The sequence below is a fragment of the Equus asinus genome, chromosome 9 (assembly GCF_041296235.1).
Source record: "Equus asinus isolate D_3611 breed Donkey chromosome 9, EquAss-T2T_v2, whole genome shotgun sequence".
NCBI lineage: Eukaryota > Metazoa > Chordata > Mammalia > Perissodactyla > Equidae > Equus > Equus asinus.
Window position 1 is genome coordinate 92132439 of NC_091798.1, and position 15546 is coordinate 92147984.

General features: G+C 44.7%; 1 protein-coding gene across 1 annotated transcript in view; it reads right to left on the reverse strand.

The window, feature by feature from the left end:
* Window positions 1-15546, reverse strand: part of ANKDD1B (ankyrin repeat and death domain containing 1B) — a 55764-nt gene that overhangs the window by 25673 nt on the left and 14545 nt on the right. Inside the window, exons 5-9 of the mRNA XM_014830070.3 lie at window positions 12666-12764; window positions 12452-12556; window positions 3689-3787; window positions 2844-2942; window positions 283-381 (exon numbers count right to left, since the gene is read on the reverse strand). Of these exons, the coding sequence (XP_014685556.3) occupies window positions 283-381; window positions 2844-2942; window positions 3689-3787; window positions 12452-12556; window positions 12666-12764 (501 nt within the window). The remainder of the gene's footprint in view (window positions 1-282; window positions 382-2843; window positions 2943-3688; window positions 3788-12451; window positions 12557-12665; window positions 12765-15546) is intronic.

Here is a 15546-nt window from a genome sequence, read left to right on the forward strand (position 1 = left end):
AACCAAGGCGAGGGAGAGCGTCTGGGCATTTGAGAAGCAACAACCATCTGCTCCTGTGCCCCATTTTCAATGACTCCTTCCCAGGCAAACAGGAAGAATGGCATTGCTTTTGAGGAGACACTAATTGGGGAATATCAAAGGTAAATCATTAATTCTAACCCCAAAAAAGCAAACTATAAGTATTAATTCTACAAAAGCCCCGTGAGGGGTTCAGTGCAGGACCGGACTAGCCAATGAACACTCTGAGTCCCCGCCCACCGCGTGCGTGAACATGGCACGTACTTTATTTGGAATGTTGATGTCACTTCCTGCTGCCGCCAGCACTTTGCAGCATTCTTCGTGACCTCCTTCAACAGCCAGGAAGAATGGTGTTTCTCCCTTCTAACAAATGGAAGAAAGTTAAAATTAATTGCCTCTTGGCATGGAACGAAATTACTTGAGAAACAGTGTGCTTTCCCTGTATCTTCTGAGCATTACTCTTAATGACAGAGGGCATTCATTGAGTACCTACGTGCCAACATATACTTCCAAGACTGTATGCTTTGGCACAGTTAAATTGCACAATGACCCTATGAGGTTGGGGTTAATATCACGCAGACAATGAAGCTAAGCCTCAGCTGGAAAGTGGCAAAGCTAGGACCCCCTGCTTTGCTCTGCCTCCTCCTTCAGACCCTGCCTTGCGGTTCACATGCTTAACCTTGACTGGTTTATCAGCAAACATCTATTAGACACTCAGGCATTAGGACTGGAAAGCCAAATAGAACACAGACCCTGCCCACAAAAAGGCAACAGCCTGCAAAGAAAGGTAAGCACAGAAAAAAGGAATCATAACACAGTCTAAAACACCCAAAAATAGAAGCACGTTTGTACCGTGTGCTTTCACCTTTAAAACTGATTGAAAATGATGTATGTTATTTTAAAAACAGTAATACCCTATCTCAGTAATTAAGTTTCCTGAAACTCATTATGATGAACACTAGTAGGAAAAAGTGAGTTTCATTTAGGTCAAAACGGAGAGAAAAGAAGGAACTGATCTCACACAACAGCCGCTTGGATATTTCCCCTCCTCATGCAGAGTCATTCCTAAAAATATTGGGAAGAAATGAGAATTCCTTCCCCACTCCCTAACCATTTCCCCCATTGGACGTTATTCTACTTAACAACTGCATTAGGATACATTCAGAAGGTTCTACTCGCAGCTAATTAGGTACGAACAATCGTGTTAACAGGCACGCAAGAGCATGGAACCAATGCTCCCCTCCCAGCGAGACATAAACATGCAGCCCGGGCTGCTTCACCCGAGTGCCCGGGACAGGCCTCTGCTACAAAGGATGTCTCCTCATAATCTACCTTCTCACTTTCCCAGGAAAAGAGGTGCTTTTTGGGCAAACCCTGGAGGAAAAATATTTGCAAAAAATGTGAAGGAAAGAATTCACATCTTTGACATATCAAGAGCATAATAAATGTCCATATCTTTGACCTAACCATCCTACCTCTAAGAATAAACCCAAAGGAAATAGTGAGGAACTCAGACTAAGATTTATATACGAGGTTCACGATAACATATAATAAAGAAAAACTGAAATTAACTAAATAATAAACTAAATGAATTTTAAGCAGCCACTAAAAATATATATGCATAGGAACAGACAGAAAACTGGAAGGAAAATACATCAGATGTATATAAGATAATCCTTCCAGTGTGGGGGAAATATGAGAACTGCTATTTACGTTTATTTTTATCTCAAATTTTTTAAATGTCTATTTCTGGCATATGTTTTGTAACAGTAACTTAGTTACAAATGTGTATGCCATAGGTGCATACTCAAACTTCCCTTCCTGATAGGAGTTTGCCTCCAAGAACGGTGGAGACCAGGGCTCTGGAGCGTGTTCCCATGGGTCCCTCCAGCCAGTCTGGCAACAGCTGACATCAGGAAGCAGAGGCAGCCCAGGACCGTAGGAACATCATGGGCTGTATCCAAAAGCCTAATATTATCACTGGACACTTCACCGTGTGCAAACATAACCTCTCATAAGCTGCAATTACCATTTGTTGGATGTTATGTGTCCTCCCCGATGCACCCTGACTCGAAAATAGCTAACAGGTGGATGACTTCCAAGAGCTCAGATTCCAGTGGTGAAGCACTAACAGAGAGCAGGGCAAGCACGACAAAGACTTTACATTAACTCCCGTGACGACAGGACTTGATCTCTGTGTTGCTCTGTAAAGTCCCGGCCACGCCCAAGATTCACGTTCTTTCTGAGTCTCTCACACATCATTCATAAGCTTCATTCAAGAAGACCAAACTCCTGGGATCTTCTTGAAGTAAGTTAAACCAATTAAATACGATCAACATTACGCCAGATGGTCAGAAAAGAGTGAACACACACACAAAAATAAACAAATGAAGGCTCCATTTTTGTCCCTGATTCTCAGCTGAAAGCCTGGCTTACATTCTCCCAGGAACTGGAGAGAAAATGAGGATGATAAGAATATATTCCACTGACACCGACAGGAACCGTGATCCCACTTACTGCACCCACATAACACCAAGGACAACAACAGGTACCACCTGTTGCACACTCACCACACACCAGGTACCATTCCCCACACTAAGTGTGTGACACGGCCTTTCCATTTAAACCTCACTACAGCCTAAGGAGGCTATTTTACAGAGGAGGAAACTGAGGCTGAAAGGAGCTAAGTAACGTGCCCAAGATCATCCAGCTAGAGAGTGAGGGAGCCAGGATCAGACCCTGCTTTTCATCTCTTCATGCCCGGGTCCAGGGAAGCCCGGGACCTTCGAATCCCGTGCCCACCTGTCACGAGCACCTCCACGTACCTCATTGGTCTCATTTATTTCCTGCCACTGGGTTAGCAGCACCCGGACCGCAGGGCTGTGACCATGCTTTGCTGCGAGGTGCAGGGCAGTGTTCCCCTCCTGCAACACAGACACTCACGGTAGAGCCCCCTGCACAGAGCAACACGCCCCTCTGACGGTCAGGGCTGCCATGGGGCTTCTGGGAGGTTTCATTTTGGTTAAAGCTGCGGTTCTGAGTGTGGGCCATGGGACCCACAGTGTCAAGCAAAATTTATAGTTTTTTAAAGTTCTAAATGAAAAGACAGAGCTATTTCTACCAGTAAAAAAAAAATTTTTTTAACCACCCATGCTCCTGGTTCTACCTTTGCAGCCAATTTGCTAGCAAAAAGTGGAACAATAAAAGTAATTCCAGATAACCTTGTGAAGATAAACTGATGAAGGATTTCTGGGAGGTAGTTTTTGCAACAAAATGTGCAGAACTCTTTGACCTACAACTCTTCATCTAGGAATTTCTCCTAAAAAAAAAAAATCAAAGATGTGCACATAGATATGGATATTCACTGGGGTTTCCCTCCCCAGTCGGGTGGGGCTGAGTCTCCAGCAGATCTTAGGGGAGGAAAAGAGAGGCCTGGAGTTGACAGTGGAAAAATCCACGTAGTATATTGACTTCACAAACATTTACGGAGTGAAAATTGGCATTCTGGACAATCCACTACAGAGTGGGTCCATTGCATCTGGCTATTCCATGATTCTGACTGTAGTAACAATTAACCTCTATTCCTGACAAAACGCCTTCACCAAATGTATACACCAATTGTCACTCCCCTTTCTCTTGTTCTCAGCAAAGAAATAGAAGTCCAACTCACCTTGTCCTTTTCTGAAGTACGCAGATTCAGGAAGACAAGTTTCTCTATCATTTCAACGTGGCCTCTCTCAGCCGCCAAGAGAAATGGTTTTCTTCCTTTCTGGAAATCAATCACAAACATTCGGTGTTTATTACACATTTATTGAACAAGCATGACAACCGACAAGGTGGGCAGCATTTTGCTGGTGACAAGGAGGCCATGATGTACTTCTGGTCATAGTATTACAGGCCCTTCTTAAGGGAAGGCAATAACATCTCTCTGACTCTCACCCGGATCCAGCTCTGAGCTGTGGCCCACAACTGTGGGAACGCTACACCAGCACAGACTCACTTTTATGTGGGCAGAAAAGTCCTATTCAGAAATGGTCCTTCCAAGCAAGGGGGGAGGCGCCACCTCACAGTCAGACAAGGAGATTCCCTTCCAAAGGCAGCAGTTTTACCAACTTTCTGTGTTTACTGAATAGTTCTTTCATTACGCCATTAACTGAGAAGCTGTTATGTGCCAGACCACGTCTCAGGCATCTTTGCATCACACACTCAGCCTTGCCTTACTGATAAAAATGTCTGAAGCAGAAATTCTCCAGGCTGAATATTTACATGGCTCCTTCAGACACGCTATTTCATCCACTGCTTCTTTTTAGGCCTTCTTTGCTTGCTCATGTATTTATGTCCAAGGTTCACTAAGAATCAACAGGAAAAGTTTTTTTTGCAAATCTTCTTTTTTATTTTTCCTGCGTTTTCTCCCCAAATCCCCCCAGCACATAGTTGTATATTTTAGTTGTGAGTCCTTCCAGTTGTGGCATGTGGGAGGCCGCCTCAACGTGGCCTGATGAGGGGTGTCATGTTCGCGCCCAGGATCCAAACCAGCAAAACCCTGGGCTGCCGAAGTGGAGTGCACAAACTTAACCACTCGGCCCCGGGGCTGGCCCCTCAACAGGAAAACTCTTGAGAACAGGTCTATACGAAATGGAATGGAGAAACTGGGCATCACCCAGAGAACATTGCTTAAAGGAGATGTTTAGGTGTGATTTGTTGGGAAGGAAAGTTCAATTGTAGAATCGTCTGATTATGGTCATTTCTCCAACTTTTCACATTGCCGGTGGAGACTGTATTTGCAATAGCCAAAATGTCATCAAGAAAAGTGAAAGGCCCATAGAGAACTTAATTTTCTAACCCAAGATATTTACAAGGAGGAAAAGGAAGGTGGGGTGGCAAAATAGAGGCAGAAGTATTTTCTTCAATTAAAGAAAACACTCACAAATTGGCCTGGTATGTTATTAACCAAAAGCTTAATAAGATGTCTGAAATGTAAAAAGCAAGATACAAGCCTCTTATAAGAAGGTTCCTCAATCTGAGATTTGTCATCTGATCTCCCGCTAACGCAGGGTAATGAAAAGATCTTGGTCCTTGTCAACTTGAGATAACAGCTCATGATTCCCCAATAACTGGAAGAAAAAGGAAGGAAAAATGCTGAAATAATAAATGGGGGGGGGGGGAAATGTGACAAGCATCAGTACGGAAGCTGGAGAAACAAGCTGGCACCAAAAAGCTCACCTAATTCATCTTCCTGAGCTAGACACGTTGCCAATGAGGCCTACCTCCCCCACGCTTCAGAGTCTGAGGGCCTGACTCTCATCGTCATTCTCATTAAACCACTAAGGAAGGGCAAAGGGAAGGGAGAGACTGCTTGGGGCCCCTGTTTTCTGATTGCAAGTTAGACACCTAATTGAAGAGCAAAATCTAGTCTTGAGCCATGAACCACTCTTTGGAAATGAGAGACCAAAAATTCGTGTGTCTAGTTTATACAAACGTGCAAATGTGACAACAGATAAAGGTCCATACAAACAAATCACAAAAAGGAGGATGAGAGACACTATTATATACCGGACGAAGACATTTACACACATCCTTATCCATCATTCACTCACTCACTCAACAATTATTGAGCACCTATGAATACGCCAGATATTGTGCTAAGCAAGAGAGTGGCCAAGATGAAAATATACTGCCCCATCCTCAAGAAGCTCAGAGTCCAACAGGGAAGATGGCACATAAGCAAGTAATTATAACGAAATGCAGCAACTGAGTGCTGGTGATATACAGGGGGACGTCACTCAGCATCACTGTGTTTCTGGCTGGGGAGGCAGGTGACAAGAAATGGAGGGAGGAGGCGTTTAAAGGTTACAAATGCCTGGAACAGGAGACCTGTTTCCTGCCCACCAGCTTTCCACTGGAGAACGGCCCCTGCGCCCCACTGTGTGGAGGTGTTACTACAGGCTCCTGCTCTCCCACCATCTACCCCTTGGTCAGTGTTGGGTTCAGGGATGGTCACATGCCAAGCCAGGCCAGTGACATCAACCATGGGATATTTTTCTGGCGCATTCTACTTTTACTTTAGGGTCATCAGCTAAGCTGTCGGTAGCTCTCTCTGCCACCTGCTAAGGAGACCCTGCCTAAGAATGAAGCAGTAATGCCGACATCCTCGGAGCTGCTGGATTTACTCATCCCTGAAGTTACCCATGCCTGAGGTTTTTAATTGAATAAGTTAATAAATTCCTTTTTTTTTTTTAAAGTAGTTTGAGTTGAGCTTCTGTCCCCTTTCACTCACAGGCTTTCCTTAAAGCAACTGGCCCGTCTCACAGAATTACGAGAGTGACTCCAATGCCCACCAGAGGGCCTTTTTAGATTCAACTAAACATTGCAGACTCACAAAATTATCACGGGCCACACTTGACACCAGTCTACGCAGAAGACGCAGGACGCCAACCACAGCTTGTCCGCGTCAGCTGTTCCTCTTCGTACCATGTTCCACACAGCTGTCTAGGAGCAGTTGTCTTTGGCCCCCAGGTGACATCTCAGTTGCAAGGTGACAAGATCCACACTGGGCAGCTGTGGGTGCCACCCTGGCTTAGAACGCTGGTGCCCACAGAAACAAACATCTCTTGTAACAACTCCTTAGGCTCAGCTTCCAGGTCCCTACAAGGGACACGCCAGTTAGTTACAAAAGTCACTGTACTCAGAGAGCCCCAAAGTGCGGCTCCCCCTCTGGTATTTATAGCTCATCTGTAGTCACTCCAAGTCCAGACGCAACACACCAATTAAGGGGCATTTTACCATAAACAATACTGCTTAATAACAGTTAACATTATATCTTTATCTCGTTTGCAGGGACTCAGAGTCAGATAGATAACCGAAGTTCACATTCTCATGCAGAAGGAAAAGGGGTTTGCTGGCCCTTCACCCACAGAGACGTAAATGAAACACGAGGGGTTGGTCCCGGCGTGCACACTTGCTGCCTTCATCTCTCCAGTTCTTTCTTCTATTAGCAGCAGTTCAGCTTTCCTTTGGAGAACCCCTCACTGGTACACACACACACTCGCCATTTAGTCCATGTAGTGTGTCCACTGCCAGGCTTTATCAGCCACACGAAGTGATCACGTCACCCATGTGGTCACAGTGACTGGCTCTGGGCTGGGCATATGATTCAGGCAGGACAAACAGACTTGTTCCTGAGCTTTATATAGAACATCGATGAGAGAGGAATTTTCCTTCTTAAGAATGAAAATCCAGAAGAATATCCAGAAGAATGTAAACTTGAGGCTGCTAGCAGTCATCTTTCCCACTATGTGGAGAGTATGCCTATCAATAATGCCAACACACAGACAACCAAGAGTTGGAGGAAAAAAGAGCCAGATCTAGCCATGCCTGAAGCCAGCCAGATACACCCTCAAACTCCTTGGTTAGGAGTTAATAAATTATCGTTATTGCTTAATCTAGATTAAGCTGGATTTTCGTCATTCATAAGAGAAAGGATTCTAACTAATACATATTTAGCAGCTTGGGGACAAACACTGCTAGAAGTACCAGGGGTCTGTTCAACTTTAAAATGGCCTTACTCTTTCACCCTTGGTTGCTACAAGCCTTGTATTTCTGCATGGCTAAACAAAGTGATGGAGGATCCACCCACCAGGAAAGCCTAGTCTGGTAAGGAATGGGAGGTTATCACACACGAAACAGCCTTCTCCATCAGGAACACAGCTATTATTTTAAACTTTGGATGCCCTTTAAAAAATGCTATCATCAAGAAAAAAATGTGAAAGCACAAAATAAGGACATTTAAAGCAATCTATATCTTATAAATATATCAAAGGTAGCATAAAGAAAGAGGTGACAGTAAAATGAGATATAAATCTTTTCTCTCATCTCTAGTACATGCTACTGAGCAAAATAACAGGAATTTCAAAAATATGCATTTTTTAAAAAAATATAGTTTCTGGGGCCAGCCAGTTGGTGCAGCAGTTAAGTGTGCACGTTCTGCTTCGGTGGCCCAGGCTTTGCCGGTTCGGATCCCGGGTGCGGACATGGCACCGCATGGCAAGCCATGCTACGGCAGGCATCTCACATATAAAGTGGAGGAAGATGGGAATGGATGTGAGCTCAGGGCCAGTCTTCCTCAGCAAAAAGAGGAGGATTGGCAGCAGATGTTAGCTCAGGGCTACTCTTCCTCAAAAAAAAAAAGTCTCTTATCATGTCTTATTTCATTTTTTAACCACCCAACCCTTTTTAATTATGTTCAAGTAGCCCTCCGTCCAGCGCAGTCTCACAGGATTGCCCTCACTTGGAGGCGTGGAAGATTTTTCAGCCAGGAGGACAGTGGAGCCCGGGCTCAGAGCCTCAGGCTTCAAGCCCTAGATAAGTCACAATGCCTTCTGGACTCAGGATCCCGATTCCCTTTCCTAATCAACAAAAATAAGGAGGGTCCACAATTCCTGTCCCTTTTTCCCTTTGTTAATTTAACGTGTATTTAACTTAATATGCTTCAACTCAGTGCGTTTACATTTTTGGCATGTGAATAAGTCTGAGGAGTTGCAATCATTTACTAGAAATCATTTTTCCTTTTTAAGTTTACGGCCAGTGCTATCAAATTCAACACGTTACCAAATCCAGCAAAAATGTCATAAACAGCCATTAAACGGGCACCCAAAGTCCAACCTGGCCATCCTTTCCCACAGGGATCCCAGAGCTGGTGCCTGGGAGGGCCTCTGAGGGGAGGGGGCTGGGTGGAAGCCATGCAAAGCCCCTCAGCACCGCCTGTGTGTGTCTACACCAGACATTTCCCCTCACCCGGGGTCAGGAATTCACGGCAGGTCCCCAGCAAAAGGGGAAAACCAGCAGGTCCCCGAATAACTAGAGATTTGAGAGGGGACATGAACACTGCCACAAGAAGAGCAGCGTGTGAGACAGGAAGGTGAGGAACTGGTGTGGCGGGGCCCCTTACACACTGGAGTGGAAAGGTCTGATTGAATGTGAGGCTGTCAACAGTGGCCTCCGCTCCGTATAAGAATCTATGTCTTCTCAATCCCCTCGTGCTCATGAGCCCCAGCTCTCCAAAGGAGAAGATTCTTTGCATCTTGACCCCTAGAGACTTTCCATATAGATTCCTTTAAACCAATGGAAATGCCCCTATATCCGCAGCTAAAACCAACCTACATTTTACCACCAGACTCTTGTACATATTCCACAAACACAGCAACAGCTTCTGAGGCTATTCCCCTCTGTGTCCCTCCTTCTCCAAACATCTTACTCTGAGTGATTATTTTCGATCACTAGATGGGCGTTCACACGAAGGTTCAGAATATCTAGACAAGTTTACCCGGGACTTCTGGCTGCGCTCTCTCTCCCCTGGAGAGGCCACCTGAGCTCTAGCGCTAGAGTTTACCCGGGACTTCTGGCTGCGCTCTCTCTCCCCTGGAGAGGCCACCTGAGCTCTAGCGCTACGGAACTGGGAGAAACCGCAAAATTGTAGTTTCCGTGTCCTCCGTCTCACCCATCCCCACCCAGTTCTTCTGGGCATACTTAAGTCCACTTTATTAATAAAGACCTCCTCCCAGGAAGGCTCTCCCTGTCAGCTTTTGGCGTTGCCTCCAGGCTGAGACAAGGGTTTTCCTAACCCTCGGCAGGCAGTCTCCTTCTGTTGATAAGAAACCAGGCGAGAGGCCAGGTGCAAGGGTGGAGCCTGTCTTTTCCATCAAACGCATTTCACGAGCTGCACAAGACCTTTAGGCAAAGACAGTTGGAAAACCCAGTGATGAATTAATACACCCTGAGCTCCTGATCCCAGTTCCTACCGGCTTTTGCCAATATACTTGACACCACTCACAAATCTCAGAAAAAGCGTAGACTTTGTTTGCCTTTTGCATTGATCAATCCAGGCTTCTTACAGAACTAAAACAGGACTCAGAGATTCTTCTCTCCCTCGATGACCCAGGGGACTCGTTATCTGCTCATTCCTCATATGCCTCTCAAGCCATCGGAATTTTAAGACCTCTCAGCTGGACATGTGGCTCTGCAGTCTGCTGCCAGGCTCCTCAGCTTTCCCCAACGGACAGTCAGAGGAAGAGGAAGAGGGTGAAAAGAGACGATGCACAGGAAGCCTGCTGGGAACAGATGCTCCAGAGGCGAGGAAGACTCCCCGCAAATCCGCTTCGGTCTCTGAGCCCCTTCAGCCTGCCTGATCCTGCCCCCACCCCGCTGTCTCCAGAGAAAGCAGCCAGAGCCCCCCAAAAGAGGAGACAGTCATGTGTCTCACACATAACAGGCCCTGAACAAGTATCTGCTGAACTGAACTGAGTGGAACTGAAGGGGTCCAGACAGGCCTCCCCAAGATGTGCTACTTTTCTGGTGTGTGGCATGTTTTGAGCTAAAAGCAATTGAGACCCTGCGGGCTCAAGAGAAATCTTTGCTTCTCCCTTAAAGAAGTGAGGGTCTTGCCCAAAACAAGAGTTCTTACCACACATAAACTTGTATGACCTATCTGGCTGGCAGAGCAAACATTTACTTAGTGACCATCTGCTCCTTACCGTCCTGTGAATCACTCTCCTCCCCTCTGAAGCCCCAGGCCCCTAGCCCACTCCTTGGCTCAAGACGGCATATATGCCTCATTTTACCTCTCTGTCTTAGAATGTCTCATGTATGTGGGGTTCTCATGTGTACAAAATTTGTTTTTCTCCTGTTAATCTGTCTCACGTCAATTAAATTATTTGACCAGCTGAAAGAACCTTTGAAGGGTAGAGGAAAATTTTCCCTCCCCAATAGAATTCATTTATATGTCACATCCCTCCTTAGCATCAGTCAAACGGGAACAATCGGACTTCCTCACCCTGACACTAGAAGCTATTTGGCTACGATTATCAGTTAGAGGAAATCAGACAGTGCATTTTATCCCATAATAATTATTATAACAGCTACCATTTAGTGAGCACTTACCATGTGCCAGGCTCTTTCCTAAGTGCTTTATAGTCATTAATCCATTTAAGCATCCCAACAGTGGCTAGGCCAACACTGCCACATAAGAATGTCTTAGGGGCTGGCCCGGTGGCGTAGCAGTTAAGTTCGTGTGCTCTGCTTCAGCGGCCTGGAGTTCGCCAGTTTGGATCCTGGGCACAGACCTACACACTGCTCATCAATCCTTGCTGTGGCAGCATCCCACATATAAAACTTAACTGCTGCGCCACCAGGCCGGCCCCCGGGGGTCTACAAGATAATTCATTCATTCAGCTTTGGTTTGTTAAGCATCCGTATGTGCCAGGCCCTAGACCTCTGACTGAAGTAATGTATGTAAATAGCTTTCCTCTGTTCCTAGAACACTAATAAATACTCAATAATGTGTCCAGTATTTTCACTGTAAGCAGCTTTGCCACAAACAAACGTCTTCACCGCAAGCATTTTCACCACATAACTAACTGGGTGTAAGGCGATTTTGCCATTAAAAAAAAAGATAAAATAATTGGTTGACAGTTTGGTTTCATTTCACTGTAAACCAACATTGCATACCGTCCTAGAGAACGAGAACATATCAGTTTGCAAACCCTTCAGTGAGCACAGTCACAACACAATACAAAGCTCAGTTACACACGTGCATCCTAGCATTTTGGAAACTGATCTCTCTCTTAATGAGGAAGAAATCTGAGCGAAAAAAGAAGGTGTGATGCGAAATGAGAAGAACGAATCAACAGGAAACAAAAGTAAAATACTATGAACGAAAGACTTGGAAGACAAGTGCTTGGGCACAATACACAAAATAAAATCAGTGATCTGTGCAGTGTCTGCCATGAATCCACACACGTTTTACACACATTGAAGTAGTTTTGTATTTTCTTTTTTTCGCAAAAAACTCTTTCTATTGTTATTAATTTTATTTTTATTTTTCGTTATTTTCTTTTTTATGGCAAAAGACTTTTTAGGCAAAATCGCCTCACGCCCAATTAATTATGCAGCAAAGATGTTTATGGCAAAGCTGTGTATAGTTCCGGGAATATCTAGCAGTCCTCACTAAGCAGCAGCTTTTATAATTATTTATCTCTTTAAGAAAAGAAAAGGAATATAGACAAATACAGTGAAACTGCAGCATATTCCTTGACTCATTACTGCAGAGCCTTGGGTCAAATACATTCCAAAAAGGCCAGGCCTAAGAGAGTAAAATGCAGGCACCCATTCTGAACACCACAGGGGTGTGGATCCTGTCTGCACCCCAGCCAGGAGGAGGGAGCAGAGAAGGAAGAAGGAATCTGGCTTCTTCAATACCACATGCAGGTGTCAGGGCAACCGCTGGCACCAACGCTGTCCTTCTGCTCTGTGGTCTGTCTGCCAGGGTGAGGGAGGAGCTGGCCACACGGTCAGGTCTGTCTGTGCTAGTGGCTTTGGCAGCTCTGGCAGAGGCAGAAAGAAAGCAGAATTGGGTGGGAGTGTATCGCAGGAAACACACCTCATCGGGCTGGTCCAGCTCCTTCAGGTGAAGATCTTGAATGAGGTACTCCACGATGCGCACATTATTGCTCTGAGCTGCATAGTGGAGGGCATTCATTCCATCCTGAAGAGAGCCAGGTGGGGAGATGATTACACAGTGATCTCAGGACCTCCCTCTCCTGCACTGGTGAGCTGACAGCTCATGTGGGTCCAGGAGTGACCCACATACCTACCTGATTCTTGGCTCTCTGGTCTGCTCCAGCTCTAACCAGCAAGAGCATGATCTCGAGGCCTCCAGACCAGGCTGCAAGGTGAATTACTGTCAAGCCGTGCTTCCCCAAAAGAGAGAAGAAAAGAATCCATCACATGGATGAGCCACAACACACTATCTCAGTCAACAAAAGCCAAGTTAACACTCAGCTGTTGAAAATTAAGAAATAGGAAGAGAATTTAATATACGGCAAAGGTGATATTTCAATTTCATGGGGAAAATGAATATATTTAATAAGTGGTGCAGGCACAAGGGGTTCTCCATCTGGAAGAAAATAAAATGAAATCCTATTCATATACACACAAAGTACCCAAACAACAAATACATTAGAAGAAAATCTAGACTATAGTACATGTGTTAATCAGAACTTATAAATGGAAAGATTCATGATAAACAAATGATACATTGCTTTAAATGTAGCTTAATAAAGATAAATGGTTACTTTCTCTAATATATGAAACATTCTTACAAATCAACAAGAAAAAGGCAATTAAACCAACTGACAAAAAGGTGTCCTCTTAAGGTACTAATGGAAATGAAAGCATTATAGTTTAAGCAATCTGGCAATATCCATTAAAACTTTAAACCCAACCAGCTATCCCACTCCTGGGAATCTATCCCATGAAAATAAGGTTTAGGACCTAGTGCTATACAAACAAGGACGTTAACTGTTACCCTTAAACCTGGGAGCAAGGTCAATCTCCGTCAAAACAGGAACACTGAACAAAGCGGGAAACAGTCGCGCCACATCATGCAGCCATTCAAAACAACGAATGAGAGCTCTGACAAGTGACTGGGAGAGACTTCCGTGAGCCAGCTGTTAAGTGTGGAAAATAAGATGCAGAGAAAATATAATCCATTTCTAAAATTTTACTGAGGTCATACTGGCTTTTAACATTGTGTGAATTTCAGGTGTACATTATTACATTTCAGTTTCTGTATAGGTTGCATCATGTTCACCACCAATAGTCTGGTTTTTATCTGATAATCTCATTTTTTTATAAAACAAGCAACGACCAAAAAACTCATGTACATATATATCTCTGTCTACCTATAGCTGGGTAAGTAGGTAGATAGATTGTTAGAGACCAATATGGATGTGATTATATAAGCATGAGGAAAATACAGAAATAAATTCATCCCACATTGTTAAATGTAATTACTGGAGAAGGGAAAGGTACACAAAAAAGAAAAAACAGAAAAGACTGAAGTTATCAAAAGAATCTTATTTATATATAAATTATTTAAAATATTCTCTCTATATAAAGTCATATACGTGTGTGTGTGTGCACAAAATAAACTGAGAGAGAGAGATTCTGAGCAGGCCCTGCCGACCTGCAGCGATGCCGTGGGCAGTCAGACTGTGGACTGAATGACAGCGATGCCGTGGGCAGTCAGACTGTGGACTGAATGACAGCGATGCCGTGGGCAGTCAGACTGTGGACTGAATGACAGCGATGCCGTGGGCAGTCAGACTGTGGACTGAATGACAGCGATGCCGTGGGCAGTCAGACTGTGGACTGAATGACAGCGATGCCGTGGGCAGTCAGACTGTGGACTGAATGACAGCGATGCCGTGGGCAGTCAGACTGTGGACTGAATGACAGCGATGCCGTGGGCAGTCAGACTGTGGACTGAATGAGCGGGAAGAAAGGTGTGAAAGGAGACAGGGGGCAGTTAGCACTGGCCATCTCAGGAAGGTGGGACTGGAGGGAGGTAAGCTAGGGAAAATTGGGACCTGTGTTCCAGGCCCCAAGTTAGAGAAGCAATATAGAGCGGAAACTGTGAGCATGGTCTGGAGAACTGAACGAAATTGACCTCAAATTCTGGCTCGACCCCTTTCAAGCGCTATTATCTCAGTCACCTTGGCTAACTGTCAGCCTCAGGTTCCTTATCTGTACGTTCATGCATCTGCTTTTCTGTTTCCTTTTATTCCTACCAAAAAATATCCATTACTTCTGTAAAAGTGCCTTCCAGAAAGTAAGCCTTCCCAGCACATCCTATTTGCATCTGCTATCGACCGTTGTTTGTAATCCAGGAAACCAGTTTGTTAGATAGACAGAGTATGAATAAATAAACAAGGAATGAGATCTGTGGGGCCCTTGCATTTGTAAAGTGCGTAGTAAGCCTTTGGGCATTGATTTTGGCTGCCCCAGAAAGGCATTAACGTATTCTCTTATTCTCAGTCAAGTTCAGGCATGGAGAAGAGAAAAAGCAAGCCCCAGATTATTGAGGGGTAGCTCTAGATCAGTGGTTCTCAGCTGAGGGCGACTTTGCCTCCAGGGGCCTTTGCGAGCTATCTGGAGACACTTTTGATGGTCATGACTGAAGGGAGATATTGATATTCAGTGGGTAGAGGCCAGAGACACTGCAAAACATCCAATCATCCCAAACAGCCCCCACAACAAAAAATCACCCCACCAGAATGTCATAGAGCCACTGCTGAGAAAGCCTGCTGCAGACGACATATCCTATAAAATTTACATTCCAGCTGTCACACTACACAGGGAGTTAGTCTACTGAAGTCTCCCTATATGCTTATAATTCCAGTATGATGAAAATACCCACCAATTTCTGCACTCAATTTCCAAACAAACAACGATGTACAATGACTAGTTGAGGTTCTTCAAGAAAAGTGCCCTAAACACAATCCCACCCCTTAATTTAGCCTTCTCTACAAATCAATGCCCCTAGTCAACAATACTAAATCCAGTTTCACATATGGTCCAAAAAGAGGCCAGAAACATTTGGGATAGACGATAAATCAAATTTTGATAGGAGCTCTATGTTTCCCTAAGAGGTCATTTCTAATTTCAAAGCAGCCGATACTTAAAGATTTCAAA